Source organism: Pantherophis guttatus, chromosome 9 (assembly GCF_059756535.1).
Source record: "Pantherophis guttatus breed Tessera chromosome 9, ASM5975653v1, whole genome shotgun sequence".
NCBI lineage: Eukaryota > Metazoa > Chordata > Lepidosauria > Squamata > Colubridae > Pantherophis > Pantherophis guttatus.
Window position 1 is genome coordinate 18,130,586 of NC_142071.1, and position 15,605 is coordinate 18,146,190.

General features: G+C 44.7%; 1 protein-coding gene across 1 annotated transcript in view; it reads left to right on the top strand.

Moving 5' to 3' along the window:
* ESAM (endothelial cell adhesion molecule) overlaps positions 1 to 15,605 on the top strand; it is a 73,863-nt gene that overhangs the window by 51,279 nt on the left and 6,979 nt on the right. The window contains exons 2-4 of the mRNA XM_034421894.3: positions 7,452 to 7,606; positions 13,591 to 13,804; positions 15,043 to 15,198. Coding sequence (XP_034277785.1) covers positions 7,452 to 7,606; positions 13,591 to 13,804; positions 15,043 to 15,198 — 525 coding nt within the window. The remainder of the gene's footprint in view (positions 1 to 7,451; positions 7,607 to 13,590; positions 13,805 to 15,042; positions 15,199 to 15,605) is intronic.

Genomic DNA, 15,605 nt, shown 5'->3' on the forward strand with positions numbered 1-15,605 from the left:
CGGAGTCTCTTCTCAAGGTAAAGGTTCCAGCTCCCGTTCGCCTTTCCCTGAGGTGGTGGCTGTCTCCGGCCCTCAACAAGGGTTCCCCCTTTCTGGAACCAGCTCGGATGGTGTTGACCACGGACGCAAGTCTGCGAGGCTGGGGGGCTCACCTCGACCGTCAGCTAGCCCAAGGTGCCTGGTCGTCGGCGGAAAAGCTGCACAATATAAATTGGCTAGAGCTCAGAGCGGTCCGACTCGCCCTGATACACTTCAAACACCTTGTATATCGCCAGGACCTTCTGATTCTAACGGACAATGTGGCCACCAAGGCCCATATCAACAAACAAGGGGGGACCCGCTCCTGGACACTAATGCAGGAGACGGAGCGTCTTCTGTCATGGGCGGAGCTCCACCTCTCGTCGATAAAAGCCGAACACATCTCGGGGACTCTCAATCGAGAGGCAGATTGGCTCAGCAGAGACCAAATAGATCACGCCGAGTGGAGGTTGGACCCCGGTTTGTTCCAGGACCTGTCCAGGAGGTTTGGCCTTCCCCTAGTGGACCTGTTTGCGACGGCTCAGAACACCCAATTGCCGAGATTCTTCTCCCGCTATCCATGTCCAGCAGCAGAGGGGCTGGATGCTCTTCGGAGTCAGTGGCCCCGGGGCCTTCTTTATGCCTTCCCTCCCCTTCCTGTCATCTCCAAGGTCGTGCGGAAGGTCATTCACGAACGGGCGAACCTTCTACTGGTAGCACCGTATTGGCCCCGTCGAGAGTGGTTCGCCGACCTCAAGAACTTATCGGTCGAGCCACCGTGGAGGATTCCACCCGACAAGATAGTACTAACTCAAGGAGCCATCCGTCATCCAGAACCAGAATGGCTTCGATTAGCCGTGTGGCATTTGAGCGCATAAAGCTCATCAAGGACAATCTGTCTGACGACGTTATCTCCATTATTCAGGCAGCTCGAAGACCATCAACAATTCGTATTTATAACGCCTCATGGACTGCCTTCACGAGATGGTGCGGGGATCATCACGTAGATCCCACAACGGCTTCTGTTCCGGACATTCTGTGTTTTCTGCATGTGGGATTCTCCAAGGGCTTGGCTCCCGTGACTCTACGCCGACAGGTGGCGGCTCTGGCGACTGTCCTGTCAGGAGAATCTCGTGTTCCTTTGTCTCAGGACCCCAGGATCCGTTCCTTCCTCCAAGGGGTCTCAAACTTGCGGCCTCCGCCGATTCACCGCTACCCCACTTGGGACCTTACCTTGGTGTTGCAGGCCCTGACGAGTCCACCGTTCGAACCCATCGCTTCGTCCAGTCTACGCTACTTGTCCTTAAAGATGGCCTTTTTGTTGGCAATAACTTCAGCGCGCAGAGTATCCGAAATTGCTGCCTTGTCCATGAGGAGTGATCTCTGCATCTTCTATCCTGACCGGGTTGTTCTACGCCTCGACCCGGCTTTTGTTCCTAAAGTGAATACTCGCTTTCATCGAGCCCAAGAACTCGTCTTGCCTAACTTTTGCCCGAACCCGCGTCATCCTGCTGAGAAGCGGTGGCATACTTTGGATGTGCGACGGGCATTGAGAAGATATCTTAAAAGGACTGCCCCTTTTCGAAAGACTGAGGCTCTGTTGGTGTCCTTCCTTCCCTCTTCCCTGGACCAGAAGGTTTCTTCATCTACAGTAGGCAGGTGGCTCAAAGCCTGTATATCCAAGGCATATGACTTAAGAGAGGCCCCTGTCCCGGGTGGTATACTGCCCCATTCTACTCGTAGCGCCGCAACCTCTGCGGCTTGGGCTACCCAGGCTTCGGTAGATGATATTTGCCGGGCGGCCACATGGTCTTCCCTTTCATCCTTTGTAAGTCACTATAGGCTGGATAAGTTTGCTTCTGCAGATGCTGCCTTTGGCAGAAGGGTATTACAGGCTGTAATCTCTCCCCAAGACCAGTCTACGGCTTAAGTCCCCCCCTTCTTCTCTAACTTGGGTATGTCCCATTCTGAGGAGTGTCCGAGCAGCGTGTAGGAAAATGGTCGTTGCTTACCTGAACGACCCTTTTGTACACGCTGCGAGGACACTCCGTCCCTCCCTTTTTCTTGGCTGTGCCTGGCTTTGGTGGAGGTCTGCTTTTTCTCCCTCTGTAGCTGTCTGCTTCCTGTGGGTCTACCTTATGGAGTTCTCGCGGTCGATCCTGCTGCTATTGAACCAAGTTGTCTTCGTGAAAAGTCTGAGGAGGAAGCAGGAAGTGAGGTGGATGCAGCTCCAGAGGGATTTGATTGACACTCAGCTGTGCGAATAGGAGTGATCGTATCCCATTCTGAGGAGTGTCCTCGCAGCGTGTACAAAAGGGTTGTTCAGGTAAGCAACGACCAATCTACGGAGAAGGGCGGCATATAAATTGGACTAATAAATAAATAAATAAATAAACCCTTCTTAGCTGGAAGGAGACTAAAGCTAATTTGTATCAAAATCCACCTTCCAATTTCCTACCCCCACCCCCCACCCCCACCCCCCACCCCCAAATTTTTCCTCTCTGTCATTCATTCCCAAGGCCCTTTGGAATTTCTTTTGGGTCAGGAGGGTTCTTTAAAACTTATTTTATTGTGTTATTTTTCTGAGAGTTGGACAGCGGTGGCACTGTTGTTTTTCTATTACATATCAATCCCGCCAATCTGAACAAATTCCAGGGTGAAGTTTATTTAGATGGTCTGTGCTTGGGTTTGAATGGAAAGAGGTTGCCAAAGAGGTTAGAATTGTAGGAGTTTGAATTAGTGGGGGGTTGCTCCCGGTTTGGCCCAGTTTGGCCGAGCCGGTAGCAGTGACGCTATTACATCACCAAACCGGTTCTCTTTCTTCAGGAGCTGGGCCCTCCCGCCTGCCCCCGCATTATTCCGACCTTATATTTCTTCTTTTTTCGCCCAGCTGAGAGGTGTGGCAGAGTGGATTGCCACACCTCAGCTGGGCAGATTCGCCACACGCTTGCGCAAAGCGCGCGACCCAAGAGGCGATCATGCACAAAGCGCATGCACAAAGAGAACCGGTAATAAAGCCAGTTAGAACCCACCCCTGGTTTGAATGAACCACAAGAACCATCTACTCCAACCTTCTACAAAATTCAGGAAAACCAATTAAACCAGGGGTCGGAAACCTTAAACACTCAAAGAGCCACAAAGGTCCTAACCCAGGGGTGGGCAACTATGACCTTTTACAACCTGTGGACTTCAACTCCCAGAATTCCTGAGCCAGCTTGGCTGTCTCAGGAATTCTGGGAGTTGAAGTCCACAGGTTGTAAAAGGGCCACAGTTGCCCACTCCTGTCCTAACCGAAAGCCCCCCATTGAATTCTGGAGCCGACTAGAAGTCCGGTTCCCCCACCATAGAGTCTCCTCCTAGAGTGGCATCCTTTTTCCTCTACCTGTCCTAACTGAAAGTCCTATCAATTGTGGAGTCGACTGGTGACAGGGAGCCGCAGCAGAGGGATGAAAGAGCCACATGCGGCTCCAGAGCTGCGGGTTGCTGACCCCCAAGTTAAACCATCCATGAGAAGTGACTCTTCAATATCCTAAAAACCTTCAGAGACAAAGAACCCATAACCTCTGTAGTCGCAAAGGTACTGTTCCAAAAGGCAACTGGACTTTCTTGGGTTTTTTTCTTTGAAAATGTTGAAAGTGTTTAACTTCTTATCCAAGAAACTTCTTCAGTTTCTTTATTTTAAAGAATAAAACATTTCACTTCTCAACCAACTGAAGAAGCTTCTTGGCTGAGAAGTGAAATGTTTTCAAAAGAAAAAAAACCCAAGAAAGTCCAGTTGCTTTTTGGAAAAGCACCTTTGGGACAAGCATGACCTGAATGACTGAAAATCTCCATAGACCTAACCTAACCTCTGTAGGTTAACTATTCCACTGATATATAGATATTGCCATGTGGAGGTGTGTGTGTGTGTCTCTGTGTGTGCTTTAATACAGTGTATATTTAAATGAAATTTAGGTAGCTTCAAAATCTCCATTATTTTGAGTACTAGTTTCTATGGCAATGTAAAATAATTTCTGATCATCTTCCCTATGGCATTCCTTGACGAACACTGGTACATACTACCAGGGAGGTTGAAAACCATCAGGGATCTCATCAAACAAAGGATAACAATATTCTCCCAGGCTTTATTAGGCCATCCTATAATTCAGGAGACCAATCCTACATCCCACACCTGGGAATTTACTCCACTTCAGAAGCACGTAATCCTTTTGTGTTTCTGTGTGCATATATTTTTAAGGAACCAAAAAAAAAGGGGGGGGAATCTAAAAATATCTCAATGAGAAGTGGAAATCATGGGATGGATGAACAAAATGGGATAGCTCCAGGAAAGAGTCAAGCTGACCATGTAACCCTAACAGGAACAATTTCTAGAAGCAGTTTGTATACAACGCTTTTCACAGACAGTCAATATATATATATATTGAAAACACTTTTCTTCATCCAACAAAGCTTCCAGAGAAACTACAGAGGAGGAGAGTTGTTGCCAGTAGGTTTACAGCCTAAAAGGCTTGATATAAAAAAAAATATATAGAATGACCCAATGCTGAAATCCAATATTTTTTACTATCAGTTCTATGGGCGTGGCTTGGTGGGCGTGGTGTGGCTTGGTGGGTGTGGCAGGGGAAGGATACTGCAAAATCTCCATTCCCACCTTACTCCAGGGGAAGGATACTGCAAAATCCCCATTCCCTCCCCACTCCTGGGGGAAGGATATTGCAAAATCTCTATTCCTCCATTCCCTACTCTGGGGCCAGCCAGAGGTGGTATTTGCCTGTTCTCCATACTGCTCAAAATTTCCGTTACTGGTTCTCCAGAACCTGTCAGAACCTGCTGGATTTCACCCCTGGAATGACCGTGTAGAAAAAGATCAGGAAGCAAGGAGGCTGATGGCTCTGGTCTTCCTGCAGACCCTCACTTCCTATGTCATCTCCTCTTGATGTTGCTTGGTGGAATGATCTGCCCCAAACCTTTTCCTAGGAAAACAAAAGGAATCCCAGTTATTCATCTTTTCAGACCTCTTCACTATCCTGGTGTCCCAAGGGATACATCCCTGAACTGAAGTAGATTAGAAACACTTTTTTTCCCCTCAAGACTTGAGAAGAAGTGGAGGGCATGTCCCACAAGGACAACTTTATTCACTGAGGAGAAAAACCCATTACGTTATGAAGTCAACTCCATCATTTCTGTTGCCAAGCGTAATGAGGGGGTATCAACAGAGGCAGAACATCCTGTTGTAAGTTTATGAATCAAGAGCTCTCCAATATTGCAACTGATTTGGAAGCTGTTTCATAGGAAGTGCGAATCCACAATGTGAAGGCCCACAAGCAGATCTAATACTTACAATTTTGAATTGTAACCTGTCCTTTTTTTTTCTTTCCCCCTTTCTACAGGTAGTCCTTGACTTAACGACCATATGTTTAGTGACCGTTTGAAGTTACAATAGCACTGGAAAAAGGGACTTCTGATCATTTTTCACTCTTACGACCATTACAGCACTCACTGAACAACTGTTTCACTTAGCAACAAAAACTCTAGGCTCAGTTTTGATTAAAAGTCAAGGATTACCTGTACAGAATAACCTGCGATGGGGGTGGGGTGGGTATCAGATATTTGTGCTATAGAAAATGGTGATCAAAAATGTTTTTTGCAATTCAAGTTTTCAGTGCTTTGAATTCAGAGAGAAATTGCCGCCTTCTGACTTAAAAAAAAAAACATGTTCCCAAAATAGAAATACTAATGAGGGAGGCTAGCAGCTTTTCCAAGTGTGATTAAGTTTGTTTTATTTTTTAAAGCCAGTCTCTCGTAGTGGGCATTGGAAGATGGCAACCATTCATTGGTTAATTGTTTTTATTGTGTTGTTTTTAACAGTTGCTTTTGAGAATGGTTTTCCACAAAGCCTAGCTAGAAAATCAGAGATGTACAGAATGATCCAGATTCAGTGTATTTCCGTCAGAAAGAGGTAAAATTCCACTGAGGGAAAAATGATGGCAATTTGCTAGTAATACTAAAAGTCTCCACCTCTTCATAGGGAAAAATCTGGATGAGGGAGCTGGGGAGTTGATGGAAATAATGATCAGAAGTTCAGAGGTCACTTCAAATAAAGCAACATGATGCAGTTAGTGTCGAAATCCTTAGCAACAAGATTATGAGGTAAAACCTATAATTGTGTGGTTCTTGGAGTGGAGATTGTTTTTTTCTTGTTAAATATCCTGAGGAAAGATTCTTAGACTCATCTGCCTCTCACTGGCTTAATTTCACAATTCAGACTCCATCATTCACCTTAATGTTCGGTGTCACTTGAAATTAGTGGCAAGCATCTTGCAAATGACTCATCTAAGCTCTAGTCCTTTATGTATGGAACTGGTGAGATCCTGAGGTGGCCAAATCAGGAATAGACCAAGAAATGGATATCATTCTATAAAAACAACCCAAGCAAACCAACAATCAAAAGGTCCACTTAGTAGACCAGAAGAAAACACTCTAGTTCAGTCCCAAAGGTGCTTTTTCAAGAGGCAACTGAACTTTCTGGTTGTTCTTTGAAGACATTTCGCTTCTCATCCAAGAATAAAGAGCTGAAGAAGCTTCTTGGATGTGAAGCAAAACGTCTTCAAAGAACAACCAGAAAGTCCAGTTGCCTCTTGAAAAAGCACCTTTGGGACAACCATGACCTGGATGATTGAAAATCTCCATAGATACTCTAGTTCAGTGTTTCCAACCTGGACCAGTTTTTAAGGTGTGGACTTGAACTCCCAGAATTCCCCAACCAACCTGTTGTCCGAAATAGAAGTATTTCCCTGAAGGAAATAACCTAAATTCTCTGCAGCCTAAACAACTTCTCTTGTCTGGGTTACCCAAACAGTTTCAGCTTGTCTGAACACATTACATGTAGTTTTCTCCTCAGTGAAAACTGTCTGTGGAGATTTGTTTTCCTCAGATGATTTCACATAATACTCATAACGTGTCCATACTTCATACTGTATTACTGTGGTAAATGCAGGCAGTCCTCGATTTATGACCACAGTTAAGCCCAAAATTTATGTTGCTAAGTGAGAAATTTGTTGAGTTTTGCCCCATTTTATGCCTTTTTTGCCACTTTTTTGCCATTCATTTGTTAAGTGAATCACTGCAGTTGTTAAATTAGTAATACCGTTGTTAAGTGAATCTGGCTTCCCCCTTGACTTTGCTTGCCAGAAGGTCACAAAAGGTGATCACGTGACCCTGGGACAATGCAACCCTCATAAATATGAACCAGTTATCAATCATCCAAATGTCAATCATATGACCCCTAGAGATGCTGCAGTGGTCATAAGTGTGAAAAACAGTCATAAGTCACCTTTTTCAGTGCAATTGTAATTTTGAAACAGTCACTAAATGAACGGTTATAAGTTGAGGACTTCCTGTAACCAGCGCTTGTATTTCTTTTGTCCTTGCAGGACTGTCTTCTGCTGTCTTGGAAGTGGAAGTTGGACAAACTTCAGTGACTGTGATCCAAGGACAGCAGGCCATACTTCCCGTCTGGTATACGTCCACCAGTGTCAGTGTTCCCTTTGTCACCTGGCACAGAGAAAGACCCGGGGAGCGTTTTCAGGTATTGTCTCACATTGCCAAGACTGGAAACATATAATGTCTGCTCTTGTTTCTTGAAACTGTCAACCGATAGGCTTCTAAAAACACTTTGAACATTGAGAGGAGTTTAGCAACCCAGTCAACTGATCAATGGCCCAACACTACAGATAAGAGGTAAAGGTAGTGATTTGAAGGCTCCATCTGACCAAAAGAGACATTTGTAGATTTCTTGAATGGATCAGTTTGAGTTCTATGCAATAATCCATAATAAGCATTTAAATAACCTCTTCCTTTCCATATGGGCTCCAAGTAATGCCCTTAATGGCCATAGCAACAAATCCCATGATGAGGTTCTCCATGTGAGCTGAGATCTTGGGCCACCTGGTGACATGGAGAAAGTCTACACCTGTGTGGTGATGTGCATGTAACATCCCTCTTGATCTCAGTTGTGGTCATAAATTAAGGAGTACCAGTACTGTACCGGGCAGAAGACTTGGGCTAGCAAAACTAAGTGGCAAGAATCACGATGACCACTAGAAGACAGCTTACTACAAGGGATTTCTGTATATCTTTGGTGCTCTCGAGTAGTTACTTCAGTGGTGGGTTGCCCCCGATTCAGACCGGTTCTATAGAACCAGTAGGAAAACTGGTGGGAGGCTCCGCCCACTGACCCTGACATCATCAGAAAGCTTCTGCGCATGTGCAGAAATGCGCATGAGCGAGCAAAGCAAACGCAAGCGCGCGGCCCCATTGTGAACCGGTAGTAAAGGTAAGTAGAACCGACCCCTGAGTTACATGTACTGTAGTCCTCAACTTACAACAGTTTGTTTAGTGAGCATTCAAAGTTACAGCGGCCCTGAAAAAAGCGACTTACGACCAGTTTTCACACTTATGATCATTGCAGAATCCCCATAGTCATGTGATCAAAATTCAGATTCTTGGCAACTGTCTCATATTTATGACGGTTGCAGGGTCATGTGATCCCCTTTTGCAACTTTCTGACAAGCAAAGTCAATGGAGAAGCCAGATTCACTTAACAGTTTGACTAACTTAACAACTGCAGTGATTCACTTAACAACAGAGGCAGGAAAGGTTGTAAAATGGGGCAAACTCACTGAACAAATGTTTCACTTAGCAACAGAAATTTTGGACTTAATTGTGGTCGTAAGTGGAGGACCCCTTGTATTTGGTCCTTTTGCAGCCCAGATGTCTTAGCCAGTGGTGAAATCTAAAATTTGTTACTACCAGTTCTGTGGGCGTGGCTTGGTGGTGGTGGGGGTAATGTGACTGGGCGTGGCCAATTTTTTTTTTTAACTTTTAAAACCATTTTTTCTACAACCTCTTCGGTGAAGAGGTTGTAAAAAAATACTTTCAAAAGGCTCTGACGATCCCAGCTGAGTTGCCTGATCGGCAGAGGCTTTTTTTCTTTTAAATGCCTCTGACGATTAGGCAACTCAGCTTGGATCGTCAGGGGCATTTAAAAGAAAAAAAGCCTCTGATGATCGCGCGGCTCAGCTGGGCATGTGGGGGGGCAGGGATTTTTGCTACTGGTTCTCCGAACCACCCGCCTCCATCACTACCAGATTGGGCGATTCGGTCCAAACCAGGAGCATTTCACCTCTGGTCTTAGCCAAACTTGTCCCCCTGTGTCAAAAACTCTTGTGAGTCAAACAACATCAGAACTGGATCACATAGCAAACTTCAGGTGGAAGCATGTAAAATTGAAGGGAAAACTTTCTTAAAGACGAGCAGTTTTTTAATGTAAAAATAGATGACAGTAAATATATCTCCTCCTCAATCATTGATTAATGCCATGCCAAGATAAATAAGCAGAATTACATCACACAGATGTCAGTACAGCCCACATATATAGAAAAATGTCAATTTGCTTAAGATTTCCTCACATTTAGGTTTGGTTCACTGAAATCCTTAGAGTTATTCAGTGACCATTTAAGTCAATCTAAAGGCTGTTTAATTTTTTTAGATTTCATTTTTATTTTATTATTACTTTTTTTTTTTCCAGTTGGGATGCATCCCAATTCTGTCAAGCTTCCAGACTCTGCATCTAACTCAGAGTAAAAAAATCAACATAAAAAAATCAAGGGCTTAAAGTATCTCTTTTTTTAAAAAAAATATGAGAGCTAAAAAGCATGCTTGGGCATCTTCTACTAATTTAGATGTCTTCTTTTTAGAAGGCTATAGACTTAGGCAGCTGAGGACACTTCAGAAATCAACATTTTCTGTTTATGGGGAGAATGAATTAGGGAATGCAATGCCACTATGATTTGAAGCTCATTGCTCAATGGTGAATCTGTTTCCCCTTAAATCTGGGTGGGCTTTTTTTGGGGATAGGAGAGTATCCTCACTTTTGCACACTTGGCTTGCGTGTGCCCCTTGAGTGTCTCTCAGAGCACTTTGCAGCCTGTAACACATTTGGGCCCCGAAGACTGATGAAGGCAGAGAAAGCAAGCATTATCCCCTGATGTTATATAGCTGGGTGAGTTGACTTAAAATGGAAGCATGCTGCCAACAGATTCAGAAATTAAGAGCCTCTACGTGCAAGTGGGAATTGCACAATCGTCTTAAAGATAGGAGGGTGGTCAGGGGCACGGAAGCGATGGCAGCACTGCTTTGGCAAGGCTGGGCATTTGGTGGAGAAGAGAGAAGGCTCGTTTTATGGGGCAAAATAAATGCATTCAGTTTTATGTGAGAAGAAGGAATACTATATACAAGCAGTCCTTGGCTTACAACCACAACTGAGCCCAAAATTTTTATTGCTAGGCAAGACAGTTGTTCAGTGAATTTTGCCCCATTTTACTACCTTTCTCGCCTCTGTTGTTAAGTGAAGCACTGTTGTTAAGTGAATCTGGCTCCCACTTTGACTTTGCTTGTCAGAAGGTTGTAAAAGGTGATCACGTGACCCTACCCCCCACCCCCACCCTGGGACACTGCAACCAGTTGCCAAGTGCCCGGACTTTGATCGCATGACCATGGGAATGCTGTAACAGTTGTAAGTGCGAAAAACAGTCATAAGTCACTTCTTTCACTACTGTTGTAACTTTGAACAGTCTCAAGCAAATGGCAAATCAAAGACTACCTATATTTTACCCCAAATTATGGAAAGGGAGAAATCACGCAGACAAAAGTCATAATTTTTGCCATGAAGTTTGGCTGCTTAAGCTAAGGGTCTCCAGGGAGCATAGAAAAGAGGTTAGGAAGGGTGCAGAACAGTGGTGGGTTGCTCCTGTTTCACTCCGGTTTGGGCAAACCAATAGCGACGGCGGCAGGAGGCTCTGCCCACCTGCCCAGATGTCATCAAAAATGGTCTGCGCATGCGCTCACGCGCTACCGATAGCAAATCAGTAGTACCGGGATTTGAAACCCACTATTGATACAAATGCCTTGTCCACCATATGTGATGCTCATGCACTTATGCATACGGGCAGAGGCCTCTTGTCTCATGCTGAAATCTTGAACTGTTTGATGCCGTTGCTATGCCTACTGAGCGTCATCCGTTTGATGTGCTAGACTTATCACTGCTTTGTGTGGGGAATGAGCCATGCAAGCGGAAGAGGTGCTAAGTAGCACTGACACCTTTGTGTCTCTTTGAAAAAGATAGTTAGGCGGGAAGGATGGCTGAGAGCCAGGCTGAAGAACCAAGCTTCTACAGATTGCTTCTTCAGGAAGATGCTGGAGCGGAGTTCTTCAACCATGGCAACTTTGAAGATGTGTGGACTTCAATTCCCACAGATATGGGAGAGGTTCAGGAACATGCTAGAGCAAGTTTTCTCAACCTTGGCAACTTCAAGTTGTGTGGACTTCCCCAGCCAGCATTGCTGGAATTCTGGGAGTTGAAGTCCACTCATCTTAAAATGCCAGGTTTGAGAAATACTGTGCAGGGGCTTGCTTGAAATTTGATTCAGCATTCAAGTATCCTGAAAGGAGGGGACAGTAAATAGACAATAAATTGGGCACTTCTAATATTTTGAAGTTCTCCCATTTAGAAACTTGAGCTCCTGAGCAATTCCTTGATAGACTCCTCTCACCTGTAACATGTTGTCTGTGTAGAAGGAGACTTCAGTGGCATCCCTCTGTTCTGCATTCTCCTCCACTTACAAATGTAAACCATAATTTCTGCTTTCTGGGAAGGCAGAAGTGAATGCACGGGGCTAATTCAGTCTATCAAGCCCTGTTTTCTCCACCTCCAAATTAACTTGAGCAATTAGAAGGGGTATTTTAAGAATCTTGGAGAACCTCTGGTTTTTCACACACGTGCCTCATTTCAGCTTTTGATTAGTTTTCTTTTGCAAAGGGGGCAACTTTGCAGCAGATGTTCTATGAGAGCGTCCATAATTTCATTAGCCATTGCTGTTTGAAACGTTTGTAGAATCCTATTGCCTGTCGCTGGAGTAAAGATTTTGCAATAAGCAGGTCTCAACACATTGAGGTAGATAAGGTCAAAAACTTGGTGATCTATTCACAAAACCTTTCCGGTCCTTTAAAAAGAGAAAAAGAAGTTTGCTTATTCACAAGACAGAGTCTAACATTCCTTGACAACAAGTTTAGGATCTGGCTGCAATCCTACAACGGTTTTGCTGCCTTCGTTGCAATCTTTCGCCCCTCCATCAGATCTTTATAATTGTTGGTTTTCAGATGCTTTATGAAGAAAGAGATCCTATTGGGGATGGAGGGGAAAGAAGCATCTTTTGTTACTATGGCAACCAAGCTCTGCTAGAGCATCGAAGCCAACTTTTTCTCCCCTTTAAAGTCCCAGGGTGACTCTACTTCATTACAATGCATGTCAAGGCACAGATTCTGGACTGGATTCATTTGAACCTTTTGGACCAGGAAGAGTTAAGACTGGAACATCCCATCTGTAGGCAAATGTGGCTTCCTCTGTCACTTGCAGAAGACCAAAAATGAAGTCTTTGGACTGCACCGCTATTGCTGTTTTTGGCCCCCGAGTTGTGTGGGAGTGATTGAAACGGGAGAAAGAAATGACTGTATTAAATACTTTAAAATGATGGTAAAGGTACAGTAGAAGAATCAACAGGAGGAAAGAGATGAAAAATAAATGTTACAGCCCAGAATGTCACTGCTTCAAAAATGGTAGGAAAAAGGTTGATAGTTTATGCCAGAGTTTCTCAAACTCAACAACTTTAGGATGTGTGGATCACACAGGTGAAAGAGTGGACAATATTAGACTTCACAGAGAAAGAGGCCAAGTTATAGGGCAGTAGTGGCTAACCTTTTTGCCATCACGTGCCAAAAGCAGGGGGAGTCACATGCTCGTGCCCACACCCATAATTATATGCGCCCCATCCCCATCCCCTGCGCATGTGCACATGACCCTCCTCCCCCCCCCGCTTTTGGCCCGTGATGGCACAGTGGGCCCAGTAGGCCTGTTTTTTGCTCTCCCCAGGCTTCAGAGCCTCTCTAGGAGCCTGGAGAGGGCGAAAACAGCCTTCCCCACCCCCCTGGAGGCCCTCTGGAGGCCGGAAATGGCCCATTTGCTGACTTCTGGTGAGACTGGAAGGCCCGTTTTTTTGCTCTCCTCAGGCTCCAGAGCCTCTCTAGGAGCCTGGGGAGGGCGAAAAAGGCCTTACCCACTCCCCCCAGAGGGCCTCCAGAGGCCGGAAATGGTCTGAGGCTGGAAAAATGCTGAGCTTGCATGCCAATCGATATGGCTCTGTGTGCCACCGGTGGCACACATGCCACAGGTTTGCCATCACGGTTATAGGGTGTTCTTTGACCCTAACAACTTGAAGGTGTCTGGACTTCAACTGCCAGAATTCCTCAGCCAACCATGCTAGTTGGAAAATTCTAGGAGTTGAAATCCAAACAACATAAAGCTGCCAAATTTGAGAATAATTGGTCTATTCTATGCATGCAATTGTATGCATCCTTCATAGGTGTATTCAGACAAGTTTCATATTGTGTGCTGTGTTTCATAGCAGAAAGCTGCTGTTTCAGCCAAAGCACTGAATCCTTTGATCTGCATTCCAGATCCTGGCCTTTATGTATGAGACAACCAAAGTGGAAGACCCTGATCTCAAGCAGCGACTTGGATTTTTGTTCCGTATGCCTTTTCATAATGTCTCCCTTGTAATTAACAATACCAAAGAAATGGATTCCGGCCAATATATGTGCACCGTGAATGTTCCGGATGACAATACGGTGAATGGAAGAAACATCGGACTTGTCAACCTCACTGTTCTAGGTAAATCAACTTTCTTCTGCTTTGCAGAGGTTAGATGGGGAGATGTGATCTTGGATCGCCTAGAACACTTCATTTTCATGCAGGTAGTCTTTGAGTTTTGATTGGTCACTTAGCACTCATTCAAAGTTAAAATGAACTTCCCACTCCTTATGACCCAGTTCTGAAGTTCTGATGGATGCCCTCCCCCATGGTCACGTGACTGTATTTTGGGTTCTTGGCAACCAGCCTGCAGTTTATGATCATTTGTAGCATCCCACAGTCCCATGACTGTGAGTTATAATGTTTTTGTTGTTCCAGTTCCCAGCAAAAAACAGCCCTTAGCATCAGTGGGTTCAGTTTGTGCCTGCTGGATAAATTGACTTCAGTTTATGATTCCCTCACCCACAAAAAAGGTCAAAAAATTGGGTCAGCCACATGATGACCTGCTTTACAACCATCATAATTTACGGCCATAATTGCATTCTTTAGTTCAGCCTTATAGTCTGCAGAGCTGCCTAGCAATTTACAAAGAGCACCCAAGTTTCAGCTCATGAGCTGTTTCAAAACAGTCCTGTTGGGTGCAAAAGCTCAGATTCACACCTGAAAGTCCACTTAAACTCATTTATTGCTAAGGGCAATAAATGGGCACAGGAATCTTCCCAAATAATGGTTAACAGCTGCTAAGAGTTGGATAAGGGTCAATGGAATTCAAAGGAGGCTGGACTTAGTTTGCTTGTGACTAGTAGGGATTCTAGGCTGATTCCTCTTTTAACTCCACCCACAGGTTCTGCCCCTCCTTCCACTACAATTCCCATGAGATAGAATCTAGAAGGAGTGATTCTCCTTCTTTAGGTTTTGTCCAAAGTGAGCACTGAAGCTTCAGGAACCCCTTTCCTGCTGATATTAATCCAAAAAAATACCTCAAGAGGGCCAAAAGATAGGATGGGATCATTTCTGATCCCCAATATTTTAATAGCACAAAGAAAGATCAAAATCAAAAGTTGTTTCTTGCCACAGGTAACATTAACAACCACTTCCTTGATGCATCCATTCATATTTAAGATCCCTCCATATTGGAGTTCTGCAACAGACTAACAAGATCTCTTCCCCTTTGAAAGCTGATGGAATCCATGAACTGATTCTTTTTCCCCTTTCCCAATGTTTTTTTAGCCAGTAGATGGCAACATTTACTACCTTTTAAAGCATTGAATGGTTTTTGTATTTCTTTAATAAAAAAAAGAGATCTCATTATTTTGCAGTCCCACCGTCTCCACCAAAGTGTCAGATTCAAGGCAGTGCACAAGTTGGAGGCAACGTTACCATGTCCTGCAAATCTGCTTTTGGAAAACCAGTCCCAGTTTACCGTTGGCAGCGGACTGAGCCCAGTCCCCAGTTTTTCTTTGCACCCACACAAGGTAGGAGTCTTTGCTCTGGGCATTTGTAGTCCAGCACAGCTGGACAGGGCAGGTTGGACATGGCTGTGGTTTAGGGGGAAGAGGGGAGACGTTGCCATGTATCTTTTGGGTCTGCTTTCCAAAACAAAAGGGAAAATTAGCCTAGAACGGAGTTTTGATCCAGTTCAATGTACATTGAATTTAATCCAAAATTGTAGGTTGGATCACTCTCTGAATATTTCATATTCTTCTTCATTCGCCTTTAGAATTACCATTTGGTGAAAACTTCTGAATGAGGTCCAGGGAGCTTTTTGGTTACACTTAGACCAGGGGTCTGCAACCTTAAACACTCAAAGAGCCATTTGGACCCGTTTCCCACAGAAAAGAAAACACCGGGAGCCACAAAACTCTTCCCGTGCCTGACTATT